The sequence below is a fragment of the Notolepis coatsorum genome (assembly GCF_963971535.1).
Source record: "Notolepis coatsorum genome assembly, chromosome: 7".
NCBI classification, from domain to species: Eukaryota; Metazoa; Chordata; class Actinopteri; order Aulopiformes; family Paralepididae; genus Notolepis; species Notolepis coatsorum.
The window spans coordinates 47,973,337-47,986,572 of NC_140171.1; the positions used below are offsets into that span (position 1 = coordinate 47,973,337).

At 43.8% G+C, this 13,236-nt stretch overlaps 1 protein-coding gene across 1 annotated transcript in view; it reads left to right on the plus strand.

Annotated features, from left to right (window-relative positions):
- suz12b (SUZ12 polycomb repressive complex 2 subunit b) overlaps window positions 1-11,722 on the plus strand; it is a 43,650-nt gene extending 31,928 nt beyond the window's left edge. Inside the window, exons 16-17 of the mRNA XM_084319329.1 lie at window positions 4,723-4,802; window positions 9,608-11,722. Of these exons, the coding sequence (XP_084175455.1) occupies window positions 4,723-4,802; window positions 9,608-9,914 (387 nt within the window). The 3' untranslated portion in view covers window positions 9,915-11,722. The remainder of the gene's footprint in view (window positions 1-4,722; window positions 4,803-9,607) is intronic.
- Window positions 11,723-13,236: the final 1,514 nt, after the last annotated feature.

The window sequence follows — 13,236 nt, forward strand, 5'->3', positions numbered from 1 at the left end:
AGCGAGGGGGCCTTGTAATGTCCATCCTAGGCGGGTCTCGGCTGCTGCAGGACAGCCTCTGGGCCCTGTGTGGACCCGGTCTATCGGGACTATGAGGTCTGCATGGTCGGAGCCTATCAGCAGGGTCGGGGTGGCACCGTCTATGAGCGGGATAGGTAGTTGACGCAGGTGCACATATTTATCCATCAGCTTGGCGATGGGGTAGGTGTACTGCGACAGGCCTATTTCTTGGCTGGTGAAAGCATTAGTAATCCTATACCGTCTCTCTGGCTGCCCGCTTGCTGCGATAGTGAAGGAGACATTCTCGCCCTTTATCGTCTTTAGATCTCTTCTTATTGTCCGAATCGTCATCTGGTTTTCGCTCCCCCGCAGCCCCAGCTGGGCCGCAGCGGATGCGAGGAGAAGGGTCTTCTCTGACCCGTCGTCAAGGACGGCGTAAGTGTCCATGACCTTGTCTTGGTAACTCAGTGTTACGCGGACCACCTTTAAGAGCACTCAGGCGCCCCCGCTGCTGACGGGGTCAATGTACATAACACTTGCCTTTGTGCTGCTTGAGGGTGCGGGCTTTCTTCTGTTACTGTCGTGTAGGACATCTAGGTGGGCTCCGTCACACCGACTACACCTCTTCTTTAAGCGGCACTCGGCTGCCATGTGACTGCGCGCACATCGGTAACGGCGTCGGTTGGACTTTATCCATTGACCCACTTCGTCGGCGGTCATCTTCTTGAATGTGTCACATTGTGACAACCAGTGTTCTTTCTCGCAGTACGGGCACACCATCTTCCACTTCTCTTTCATCGAGGGGGTACTGTGGTTCTTGCTGCTCGGTACTGGTTCTGATTGGTGCATGACAGTCACCAATCTTCGGCCATCGTTTGCTCTCCTAGGTCCCTCTCTGGAGCTTGGTGTGCTCCGCACGAACGTATCCAATCGCAGGCTGCTGACTTCTCTCGCCAGGAAGTCGGCTAGGTCTAGGAGGGATGGCTCGGGACCGTTAGGATCACGGTGGTCTCTTTGCCGCCTGAAGCGCTCTTGTCGGGCGGGCGGAAGCTTCTCTAAAATCCTCTCGACATTAGAGTTTGCGTATAGTTCGTGCATACCCTTTTCTCGTTGCGCCCCCAGCATCCCTACCAGGGATTGTACCTTGATAGACAGGTCGTCTAGTGAGCGATTGTCTGTTGCTGGGGGTAGGCGGTCAATATGCCTTATCTCTTGTATTACGTAGTCCCATATGCGTCCATATCTTTGGTCGAGTGCTGCTAGAGCCGCTGTGTATGGGGTAGTAGAGGTGGCATAGGCCAGCGCTATATTGTGCGCTCGGGGCACCTTGAGGTGCTTCAATAGGATAGCATACTTGTGGCGTTCATCAGCTACATCAGCCATCATTGTCTCTAAGCACATCCGTAGCTCCGTGTACTGTGCTCTGTTCTCATGGGTGAAGTCTGGAAACGTCGGTGTGCCAATGTATGATGCCGTAGATGGCTGGCACATCGGTGAGCCTTGGAAGAGAGGCCTCCTAGGCGAGTCTCCTCTTACGCCTCTCGGTGGGCTGGTACCGGCAGGGTACCATGGCCCGCGTATCCAGGTGCTATTCCTCGGGACTGGTCGTGCGTCAATCTCACCCGTGAATTGAGTCGGGGGTCTGTAGCGCAGAGCCGCGGGGGTAGAGCCTGGGCTGTACTGGACCTCCTGGTCCTGTGGAGTACTGTGCTGCTGTCGGGCTTGACTCTCCTCCTCTCCCTCTTCTTCTTCCTCTGTCAGGTCCTCTAGATCCTGTAGTCGTCTATCTAGCCTCTCCGCGGTGTATACCGTTCCTTCCTTGTAGCTTGGTCTCACTGGGACCGGTCGGGGAAGGAGTTCGGAGGGGGGTATAGGCTCTCTCTGGTGGTCGGGCTCAGGGTCGCTTGATTGGTTAGGGGAGGGTGCCCTTGACCCGTGTCTTGATGAGGCCCTGGAACCCCGTGCGGAGGGAGGGGGTGTTGCCCTGGCGATCAGCTGCTCCATTAGCTGCGCTTGTAATCGGTCGCGCTCGGCTTCGCGCTTGGTGAGAGCGATGTCGCGCTCTGCTTCTCTTTGGGCACCGGCCGCGGCGCGCTGGGCTTCGGCGGCGGCGCGCTGGGCTTCGGCGTGGTCTCTTACCATATTCTCTTCCGTCTGAAGGCGTCTAATCTCTAGACGTATACGATCTTCGTTGCTGCGCTTGGAGGCGTTCTCTTTCCATGGAAGAATGTTCGCGCTCACTAAGCGTCTGTGCTTGGAGTCGATCGCGCTCTGTTGAGGCTGCTAGGCTGGCGAGGAACGCCTGTGCCAGCATCTTGTCCGCCTCGCTGGGGGAAGACGCTGGTTGAGGTGATCCGCTCCTGGCAGTACTCGTTGGAGATGCGTTCTCCTACGGGGAGTCCTGGAGCTCTATCTCCTGGACGCTCTCCTCTTCTTGTACCGGGCAGAGTTCCATCTCTGGTGGGTTGTCTTTCTCCTGGAGCTCTCCGGGGACTACTTCTTCGGTCTTGGCGGGGGGTAAAGTCGTGTCAGTTCCCTCCTGGTCCCTACCGTGAGCTTGGTCAGTTACATTAGAACCCACTAGGGCCTCTGTTGGCGGGGGAGCCTGGTTGATAGGGTCGGACATAATTTTACTTTCTACTTTTTCCGCGTTTACCGTCTGTAGAAGGCTAGGTAGTATACTGGCAACGTAATCCTCTAAGTACTGAGGTGGCTGCCGTCTACGCTGCGGGCGATCTACTTTAGGAGGACCGTTTTGTGGAGTGTTCATCATAGGCCATTTCAATATTAATACCACTATATTAATATTACACTAGTTACCCTCCGGCTCGAAGGACCAATTGTAACTGAGGGGTACAATTCCCTGACTGTATTGATAAGTATGGTATCATTAAACCACTACCGCTTTATGTACTTTCATTACTGGCCATACAGTACACGATATATGAATATGATGAACACTTCCCACAATGAAATCGGTTCCAGTCAAAGGTATTAATCAAGTATTTAATGGAGCAAAAGGTACATAGGATACTTTACATTATTCTTTGAATGCACTTGTAAGGCAAAGGAGTATGCGTAGGCAAATCAATAACGAATGTCCATTCTCTGGTTACGCAGGAGGTAATTATACAACCTGAATCTTAGGGAATTATATCTATGGTACACTAGTAATAGCGGGAGATACTGGAAGGGGTTCCCACTGGTTGTAAGCCAGCAAGGGGGTAGAAGATCTGTCGGTAGTAGGACGTCTGGTCAACGATGACTAGGGAGACTTCAGGTACAGAAGCCGGTGCAGTAGTCTCTTGATCCACAGACGAATACAGCTTGGTTCTCTTGTAGACTGTAGCTCTACAGTGAAGAAAGCTAGGCGGCCTCAGGCTCTCTGAGCGCCGACTCGACTTGACTCCTCTCGGGGTAAATCCAACACGTGCAGGCGTCGGCGATTATCCGCTCCATAAATCATAGGACCAAAGCAAATATATTCCAGCCGCAAAGGCTATGTAGTCGTCGGGTAGATTAATCCAGTGTACATGTCCATACGGTTCTCGCCTAGGTCTCCTCGGGTGAAAGCGCCATGCGGTCGGCCCAGCCTGGATAAGAACTCTAGCTAATACGAGAAAGCGTTGGAGATGCTGGTCACTATAGAATTCTAACCGCACGATACACTATACACAAATAGACTATTAAAGACTCAATAGAAATATGTCGCACTCGACGGTATAGCGCCAAACTCTGACAATTCAGTTACTAATTCGCACGCGGTCTCGATGCTCTATTCTGAGGCCAAACAGGCCATACTTCACCGCACGTTGTATCGTGGGTGAGGCTTCAACTTATCGGTAACATGCTAAAAGGACGAAGGGGTACGGAGGTAAGGGGCTAAAAGGCTTCTACATTCACCTGCGCCGTATTTATACGCACGGTACACAAACTAGTTCCACTCTCATTTCTGTCGCGTATCCCTGGGCAAGGTTGGGCATGTCCAGACACGTCGTGTCGGTGACTTTGAACTTGGCTCCGGGGGCCGGTCCCTGGCGCCGGTGGACCGCTGTCCAATAGGAGAATGAAATATTATGGGCTGGACTAAAGGGATATTCCGTGTATATGTACAAGGAATATACAAGGGATATCAAACGATATACAAATACTATGCAATATATATCAATAAATAAATATATATATTCGGTTTAATCTGATCCTTCGTAACATATATATTCTTTTTTATGTCACTCAAACCTACATTTCATTGTGGTAAACCTCATATTTTAATATTCAGAGGTAATTATATAGTTTACACTTTTTATTTTTCTCATATAAGCTGTCGGGTCATCTGACCCGTTCCTGGCGGGAATTAGTGGCATTTTCTCCATGGCTGTGCTAGTCTTAAGGAGTTGTTAAGAGAATAGAATATATTTTATTTCGAACATGTAACAAATTGTAAGAAAACGCACACAAAAAACAATAAGCAATGATATAAACAGCAAACATATAAATAGCAAACTCCATAAATAACTATATTAAATATAAAATGTCCCGAAAAGGTGTAGGAAGAAATATACACTCATAAGGTCCTACCCCCTCTTTTTATGAGTTAAATGATTAACTCCCATGTGTATCATATATACACATCAATAGTTACCTCAAGTTCATCATATCCAACTTAAATATTTGCCCGAATGAGTTCTTGTTTGACTTGAGTGGAAATGTTCCTCCTCACAGCAACTGGAGGAGTTCACAGACGTCAACGAGGGAGAGAAGGAGGTGATGAAGCTGTGGAACCTGCATGTCATGAAGCACGGGTATGTGCAGTACTATTACTACTACCTACTACTAATGTATCTACAGGTGCAGCTCAATAAATTAGAATATCGTGGAAAAGTCCATTTATTTCGCCGCATTGATGCAGTAATTTGTGCAAAAGGAGCCCCAACTAAGTACTGAGTGAACATACTTTTCAGTAGGCCGACATTATTATTATTATTATTATTTAACTTTATTTTTTTTTATTTTTTAGCGTTTATCGCTTTTCTGGTCAAGCATGACCGACAGAAACAGGTTGAAATGGGATGTAGAGCAGGGGAAGACATTCTGAGAAATGACGGCGGGTCCGGGAATCGAACTCGTGTCTCCCAGATCCGTGACGAGCATGGTTTTCCCCGACGCAGAAATAGCGCCGAGATATGCGGTGAGCTACGGGAGCTCCCCGGCCGACATTTCTATATACAAATATTTTTTTTTTTTTATTGGTCTCATGTAATATAAGAAAATTCTGAGATACTGAATTTGGGGTTTTCATGAGCTGTAAGCCATAATTATCTAAATTAAAACAAATAAAGGCTTGACATATTTCACTTTGTGTTTAACACTTTCAGCGCCACGCCTGGTTTTCCGTTTTACCGCTTGAATGCCACCATCGGCGCCAATGTTAACGTTAATATCGCCTAATCTATGTTTTAAATTATGGCTATGTGTCTAATCTGCCCATCGCATTATCAAAGACTATTTTCCAGTCAGTGCTGTGAAGGCAGATTGTTTTTTTATCGCGTCGTTGCCGTTTCAGAGCAGTTAGAAAAGCCCCCGTTTTGATATAAAAAACAGCTCATTCTGGAGCATTCTATGAAAATCGTCTTTTAGTGGAATATTCCACAACGTTGATATTCGTCTGCCTTTTTATGAATCGTTTTCAAATAAACGCTAGATGATCAATATTATACGTGCACGCACGCACATTACGGCCGCGCACTGATAATCGCCTCGTTGATTTCCTCTTGGACTTTTACAGTGAAACCGAAAGAAGACATTTCACAAAACAGCTTATAACTTCATCAAACTTACTCTGATTATCCTACCACTGATAACATAGAGTCCTTACCTGACATCAGATGGTATCCAACTGGTATATTCCAATTCCTGATCACCATTCGAAAAAATCGATACGTGTATGGATCCAATGCGATACAGTAGAACTCCATGATCCGCGGGTATCTGAGGCTCCAGAATGAACTCTAGTAACCCCGGCTGGATCAGTGAACTGGAAAATGTGGAGTACCGGATTTTTTCCCCCATTCATTTTCATTGAGTCCATTCCAAAATCACTTATGTCATCTGGGAGACGACAGGGGGCGCTTTTTTCCACAGTGATCGTCGGCGCCCCTCGGCTATACTCGGGTAGGCTCGGGTGATGCAATAATTTTTCAGATCGCAAAAAAAAAATCAGAGAAATCTCGTGAGTGGCTAGCAACCACCTATAAAAAAACACGAGAAATCTCGTGAGTGGCACTGAAAGAGTTAATGAATCTATAATCTGAGTTTCGATTTTTGAATTTAATTACTGAAATAAATTAACTTTTCCACAATATTCTAATTCATTGAGCTGCACCTGTATACTACTATAATATATAGTGCTGTCAATCGTTTAAAATATTTAATCGCACGATTAATCGCAAATTAATAGCATTTTTTTTAATCTACCTTAAACAGATCTTTTTCAAGTTCCAAGTTTTAATACTCTTATCAACATGAGTCAACAAATGCTTGCTTTATGCAGCCATTTAACACAAAAGGATGACCCTCATGCATTGCAAATTTGCATCAAATTCAAAACAGAGTGATGCACAAAATAACTTAAAAGAAAATAATAATTTAAAACAATGAATAAAGTGTGCATGAAATAATAGGGGAACGAAAATGTTAGGAACTTGTTACATTCACCCACACAAGGGCTGAGTAATCACATACCCCCCTCTCTCTCACACACACACTCTCCCAGCTCTCTTTCTCTCTTGCCCCTTCCTCATCTCTCTCACCCCCCTGTCTCTATATATATATCTCACACACACACTTCAGAAACAAACATCGTATCAATGAGAGCATCAATAATACACCTGAGTGAAGTCTAGTAAAAAAAAATTCTTAAGAGTTAATCGTGAGTTAAAAAAATAGTGGCGTTAATAGAATCGGGCGATAACGCGTTAATACCGCGTTAACTTTGACAGCCTTAATAATATAATACCAGCTTGTTCGTCCTGCTGACTAGTACACAATTTGTAAGTCACTTTGGATAAAAGCGTCCGCTAAATGAATTAATGAATTAATGTACAGTAGGTTATAGGGCTGCAACTAATGACTATTTTGGTAGTCGACTAATCTGTCGATTATTTCTTCGATTAGTCGACTAATCGAAAAACAACTATTTATATATAAAAAAAAAACTACCTATCTTTGTGAAAGTGGCTTCTCAGCTCTGGTCCAGCTGAAGACCAAGCAGAGGAACAGATTGGACATTGAACATGACCTCAGAGTTGCTTTGAAACTCTTGTCAGGACCAAACAACATCCCCAGTTATCCCATTAGTTCCCCCAAACTTACTGTCGGTATGTTATGTTAAGCTAAGAAGTCTTCAGCTGGCTGGACCAGAGCTGAGAAGCCACTTTCACAAAGATAGGTAGTGCAGCAAAAAAATAATAATATAATATATATTTTTTTTAATGACTAATCGATGCAACAATATCTCGTCGACGATTTTTCATAATCGACATCGTCGATTATGTCGACTAATCGTTGCAGCCCTAGTAGGTTATTATAGTGAGGGAACACAGTCTTGATTAGTCCAATATTGGAAGGAGATGCCAGTATTCACAGATAATGGTCTTAATTGTATCTTTTTTAATAAATGTCATGGGCAGCAGAATGGTACAAACGCACGTATTTCAGCGCATTTGTACCATTATGCTGCTTGTGTATTGTGATACAATTACGTACAGCAGGTTTAACACTGGTGGAATAAAGGGTCACCAGTCAAACTAGATAGTCATGTAGTCTTGGATGTGCACAACAGCATTGAAATGTACTGCAAAAACGTAGATAAAGACTTAATTTCACAACAGCATTGAAATGCACTGCAGAAACATTTCGGTTCACATGGTCCCGATTTTATTTCAGTCTATTGATTCAGAATTTGGCTTGATGGTTTCGGGCGGCCCAACACCTGCCATTGTCAAAATATGTGATTTAGTCTACCGAGTTTCTGTTGTACTTCAATAAAAGTAAACTACAGGCAAACTACAGATATCTGCAGGGTGGGGAGGTTCACTACCAGTAACATTTAGTGGAAAATCTTCACACAACCACTGGAAAAAGGCACAGATTAACAAGGGATTTTAAGAATCTAATATGAGATTGTTCAAATGAAACTACTCAATGTGGATTCTTTCCCCTGTCCCTACTTTACAGTATGTAAATAACTCGATAACTGTAGGAACTTTTTTATGCAGACCATATTGATATTGGTTATCGCTATCAGCCATAACAGAAAATGTATTACAGATTTTAAATAGATTGCTTGTTGGATAAACCAGACGTAGCATACTGGAGTGAGATCAAGAACATAAATTATTATAAACTTTATTCATGAAATATAAAGTAAAGTACTTGAAATATGATAATGCTAGTTAGTAGTTCTGAACCCAGATAGACCTAATCACGGTACGTTACTGTGTTGGAGTAATCAATTAATGATGTTGCTAATTACAATTGCAAGGTACTTGGATAAACTGTAAAACGGCATTGTCACAATGTGAAGCTGTTGTTGTGGACCCCAGATAGAATAACTGCTGCAATGCTGTAGAGTAGCTAATGGGGATCCTAATGAACTAAGATGTCGGCCAAAATGTTCTTATTGGTACATCCCGATTCACAGTTGGTTAAGACTTTTTTAATTAATTTGAGAGAAATGTTTGGTCTTTATCTGTACTTAGATAATTTCTTCCCTCGGGTGTTGTTCTACTCATCCATCACTATTATCTCACACCTACGTAAAGATCCACCTCAAAACAAGATGCACGTGCCGTTTCTACCACAAAACTATTTCCTTCATATTTGTAAACACGAACGCCTCTTGAAACTAGAAACCTAAGCAAGGGCTGTAATCTGTGTTGCTGTTGAGACGTGGAGCTGCCTTACTGACATTGAATTGTAAAATTGACTTTGAGGACTTTTTTTTAGCTTAATTTCATTGTAGTGCTCACAATTATTAACCAGTAAACATACCCCATATCCCTGTAAAATTACCTTTTGGTAATATTGGTGTCTATAAAATCAACACTGTATCAGAAAACGTAAATAAAGTACTAATCGACCACAGAAAATAAATCATAATGTCCGTTATGTTATAGTCATAAGTTATATATTTACATATTGTATAAGTAATATATTTACGTTTCGTATTGGCAAAAGTCCAAGACTAATCACGAACCCATTAGGGGAACTCGAAACGTTTTCTGAAAACGAAGTACATTTTTGAATGTAATATACCGGTATGTACTTATTTGTAGGGCCCCTCTCGGCGGTCGTGGGTGAACCAACCGGTCCCCCTCGCTCTGTGTGTATGTGTGTTTAATACATACATTGTAAATACGTCAATATATTACTTATGGCTATAACGCACAATATGTATGTTTCCTGTGGTCGATAAAGTACTTATTTATTATGTTCAGCAAGATTGGGCTGGCAGAAATCTGTCAGTCGTTTTGGGGTTTCCCCCTCGAGCGTGATGTTATCTAACCTCCAGAAACGAACCCCCCATCTGTCCGCCTCCTTCCTCCAGCTTCATAGCGGACAACCAGATGAACCAGGCGAGCATGCACTTTGTGGAGCGCTGCGGCGCCCACATCGCCCGGCGCAACCTCTGCCGCAACTTCCTCCTCCACATGGTCAGCATGCACGACTTCAACCTGGTGAGCGTTGCCACCATCGACCACGCCATGGTGCGCCTCCGGCAGATCCACGAGGAGCAGCCGGACGTCTCCGAGGAGGACCGGGCTCTGATGATGGGAGGAGTCTGCAATGGCACCGTGGTCACCCCCAGTGGGGGAAAGCAGGGCAAGAGGACAAAAAGCTCCGTATCAGACTAATGGCGGCTGGAAAGACCAAGGATCGCCGCCATTTTATTTCTTTTTTTCCTTTTTTACCATCACCAACCCCTTGGTGCTTAGGATAGGATGGAGTGGACTGTTTGACTCAAAGAGGACGAATATGCACACAGACAGGTGTTTAGGGACTTGAGGATTGAACCAAATATGAACATTAAACAATATTATCACCCGCACCCACAGCAAATCAGGCATTTGAGGACTCAAAGGTAATGTGAGCTGAACCAACCGTAATATGCATTTAGAAATGATTTGTTGTTGGGTGAGAGAGTAAAGAAACGGTCTCTTGTTGTGGTGCGACTGCCTTTGTTATCTTCTTGTAATGGGCAACTGTATCAAGACAACAGTAAGAACTCATAATGATAACATCGTCACTCTTGATTATTTGTACACACATACACAATAACCGTGTCGGCTCTTGTTATCCTTTTTAGCTGATTATTTTAGCACTTGATATCTGTATTTAGAGAATTGTTAACTTGAAAACACAATTTTTGTTTGATCATTGCTGTGTCAATTGTCAGATGCATCTTGTCTCAAACATTCTGAAATGTTTCTGTCATCATTGGGGGAACTTTATTTTTGATAACAATTATGATTGTTGATGTGTTGTGGGACCTTATCTGGTTTCACGGCAGGCAACTAGTCGACATCCAATCCGGAGTAAATAAAGCATATAGGGAATTGTCTTAAACTGTGGGTCAGGACCCAAAATGGGTCTATTGCTTGTCGGATCCCACATGACATCGTAAGTAATGTTTTTATGAGCCTGGGTCCCAGAGTGAGAACAAATGACTAATTCTGGTTCCTGTAAAGGTTTCAAGTGCTCAAGCTATTCATAGGTATTCCATCTCTGGACATCTTGGGTCAGCAAACGGATGATCGCAATCAACTAGCAGGCGATTATCATTAAATGACAACTACAGCCAATGAGCTGTGGCATTGCGCCATATTGTTTGGTAAGAAACGTGAGAATACTAGGAACCTGGCTTAATTCCAACTGTTAGGTCCCATCATCCCTAAGCCCTGCAGTCTACATTGATAACGTCATGCAACATCATCATTCTCGTCGCCAAGATGAGTCCTACAACTACCAGCACCACATTACCGCTCATAATATGCCGCATAGCATTAAAGATGTAAAAAAAATAAATCCATGGACATTTTGTGAGAAATACTGGAACTTGCTGTGCATTACCTTTCCATTCTAGATTTGAGAATACTGGGAAGACAAAAGGCCTATTGATATCCTGTTTAAACATTGGTTCTAAATGTTAGTAGTTGATACTTTACAAAAACTTTGTATACATTGTAATATTGTCAAATATCTAGCTATTCCCCATTGTGAATTCAACCTTTAACTGAATTAATTAAATACCCTTTTTTTTTCTCAAAGCAATATGCTGTTTTATTGGTTTTGAGGTCCTACTCAAGTCGTCTATCCTATTAGGTGCAGTTTATGCCAAAGGGGGTTCTTCATCGGTCTGTTAGTTCTGTATTATTATTTAGCATCATGTATCCTTAGCTCATGGTCAGGTTTAAAACGAGTTGTTTCATGTTATTGGCACGAACAGATGATCAAAACCGTCTCTTTTTTTAGGTACACCATATTGATTGTATTTTTCTCCCTCAACCATTCCCGCACGCTTTCTTTGGTCATGTGGAGAGGAGAGAATCAATCAATTCACCACTATTGTCATTGTCACACCACCATGTCAAAAATTTAAAACTGTAAACTTTGGATATGGGGATTTTTTATATTTAAAAAAAATAAAATACATTTGAACTTGTTCATGGATGAGGATTCTTTCACCGTTTACAAATGGAGCCCAGTGAGATTATATGCCTGAAACGCCAGGATACCCAAGGCGCGGCGGCAGATCCTGTCAACTCAATAACTTGAATAGTTTTTAACAATCTTTTTTAATTTACTGAACATTTATGCCCAGTTGAGGAAGAACCCTATTGATTTGTGACCCCATGACCCTTTCTCTAGTGCCACCAATAGGTCAAACATTACATTTTCAAATGAGTAAATGTGTAATTTAGATCATTAATAGGCCAAGCCATATGGCTGACAGATCAAATAGAATTTTGGAAAAATGCATAGTAAACAGGAAGTGATGAGTTACTTGTGAACTCATTTTCCCATCTGCACCAAACTTGACTAAATGTTTTGTTTTAGGTACACCATATTGATTGTATTTTTCTCCCTCAACCAACATGCCTCATGTGTGACCTTGTGGTGGCGGCATGGCGCTATTATCATAACTCAAAAACATCAACTAGGCTACTCCTCAATAGCAAAAACAAAACATCGCGTAGCATCGAGTTGTATAAAGGCGGCTGGTAGACAAACCTTTTGACCAGATTAGAGGCATTATCAAATGGTGTTATTGAGAACTCTGCCTTTTCAGGAATACATGTCTAGTTTATACACATTTTTACAGCTTATCCTTCAGCCCACCTGGACGTAAGGACACAAACAGGAGAAAACATTATCTTTACTGTAGCAACAACAATATAATGCTAATCTACTAGGAAGGGAGAGGGACACCAGAATATTTTGCTAGTTTGCCAAGACGTCATACTCGAAGAATAATAACAACTTCATTTCATATAGCGCCTTTCAAGAGACCCAAGGTCGCTTTACATAGGGGGGGGGGGGGGTAACAAAGTAACAGACAGTGGACAGACAACATATACAGTGAGAGATTAGGGGTTAAAGGCCAAGTTGAAGAGGTGGGTTTTGAGCAGTTTTTTTGAATGAGTCCAGAGTTGGGGCGGTGCGGAGTTCTGCGGGGAGGGAGTTCCAGAGGGTGGGAGCTGCCACACTGAAAGCTGTCCCCGAAGGTCCGCAGTCTGGTTCGGGGGATGGAGAGCTGACCAGTGTCCGTGACTGAGTGTAGGGGTGGAGGAGGTCAGTGAGGTACTGAGGTGCCAGGGCAGAGCGTGAGGGGATTTGTAGGTAATGCAGGATTTGATGGGGAGCCAGTGGAGGTGGATGAGGGTGGGGGTGATGTGCTGCCAGGGTTTGGTGCCGGTTAGAACCCTGGCAGATGAATTTTGAACATATTGGAGCCTGTCCAGGGTTTTGCTTGGGACCCCGGACAGGAACCCGTTGCAGTAGTCCAGGCGGGAGGTTACAAAGGCATGGATGAGGGTCTCAGCTGTGGAGTCTGAAAGTGATGGTCGGAGTCTGGATATGTTTCTGAGGTGGAAGAAGGCGGATTTGGTGACTGAACTGACATGGGCTTGGTAGGAAAGGGTGGAGTCCAGGATAACGCCCAGGTTGCGGACCTTT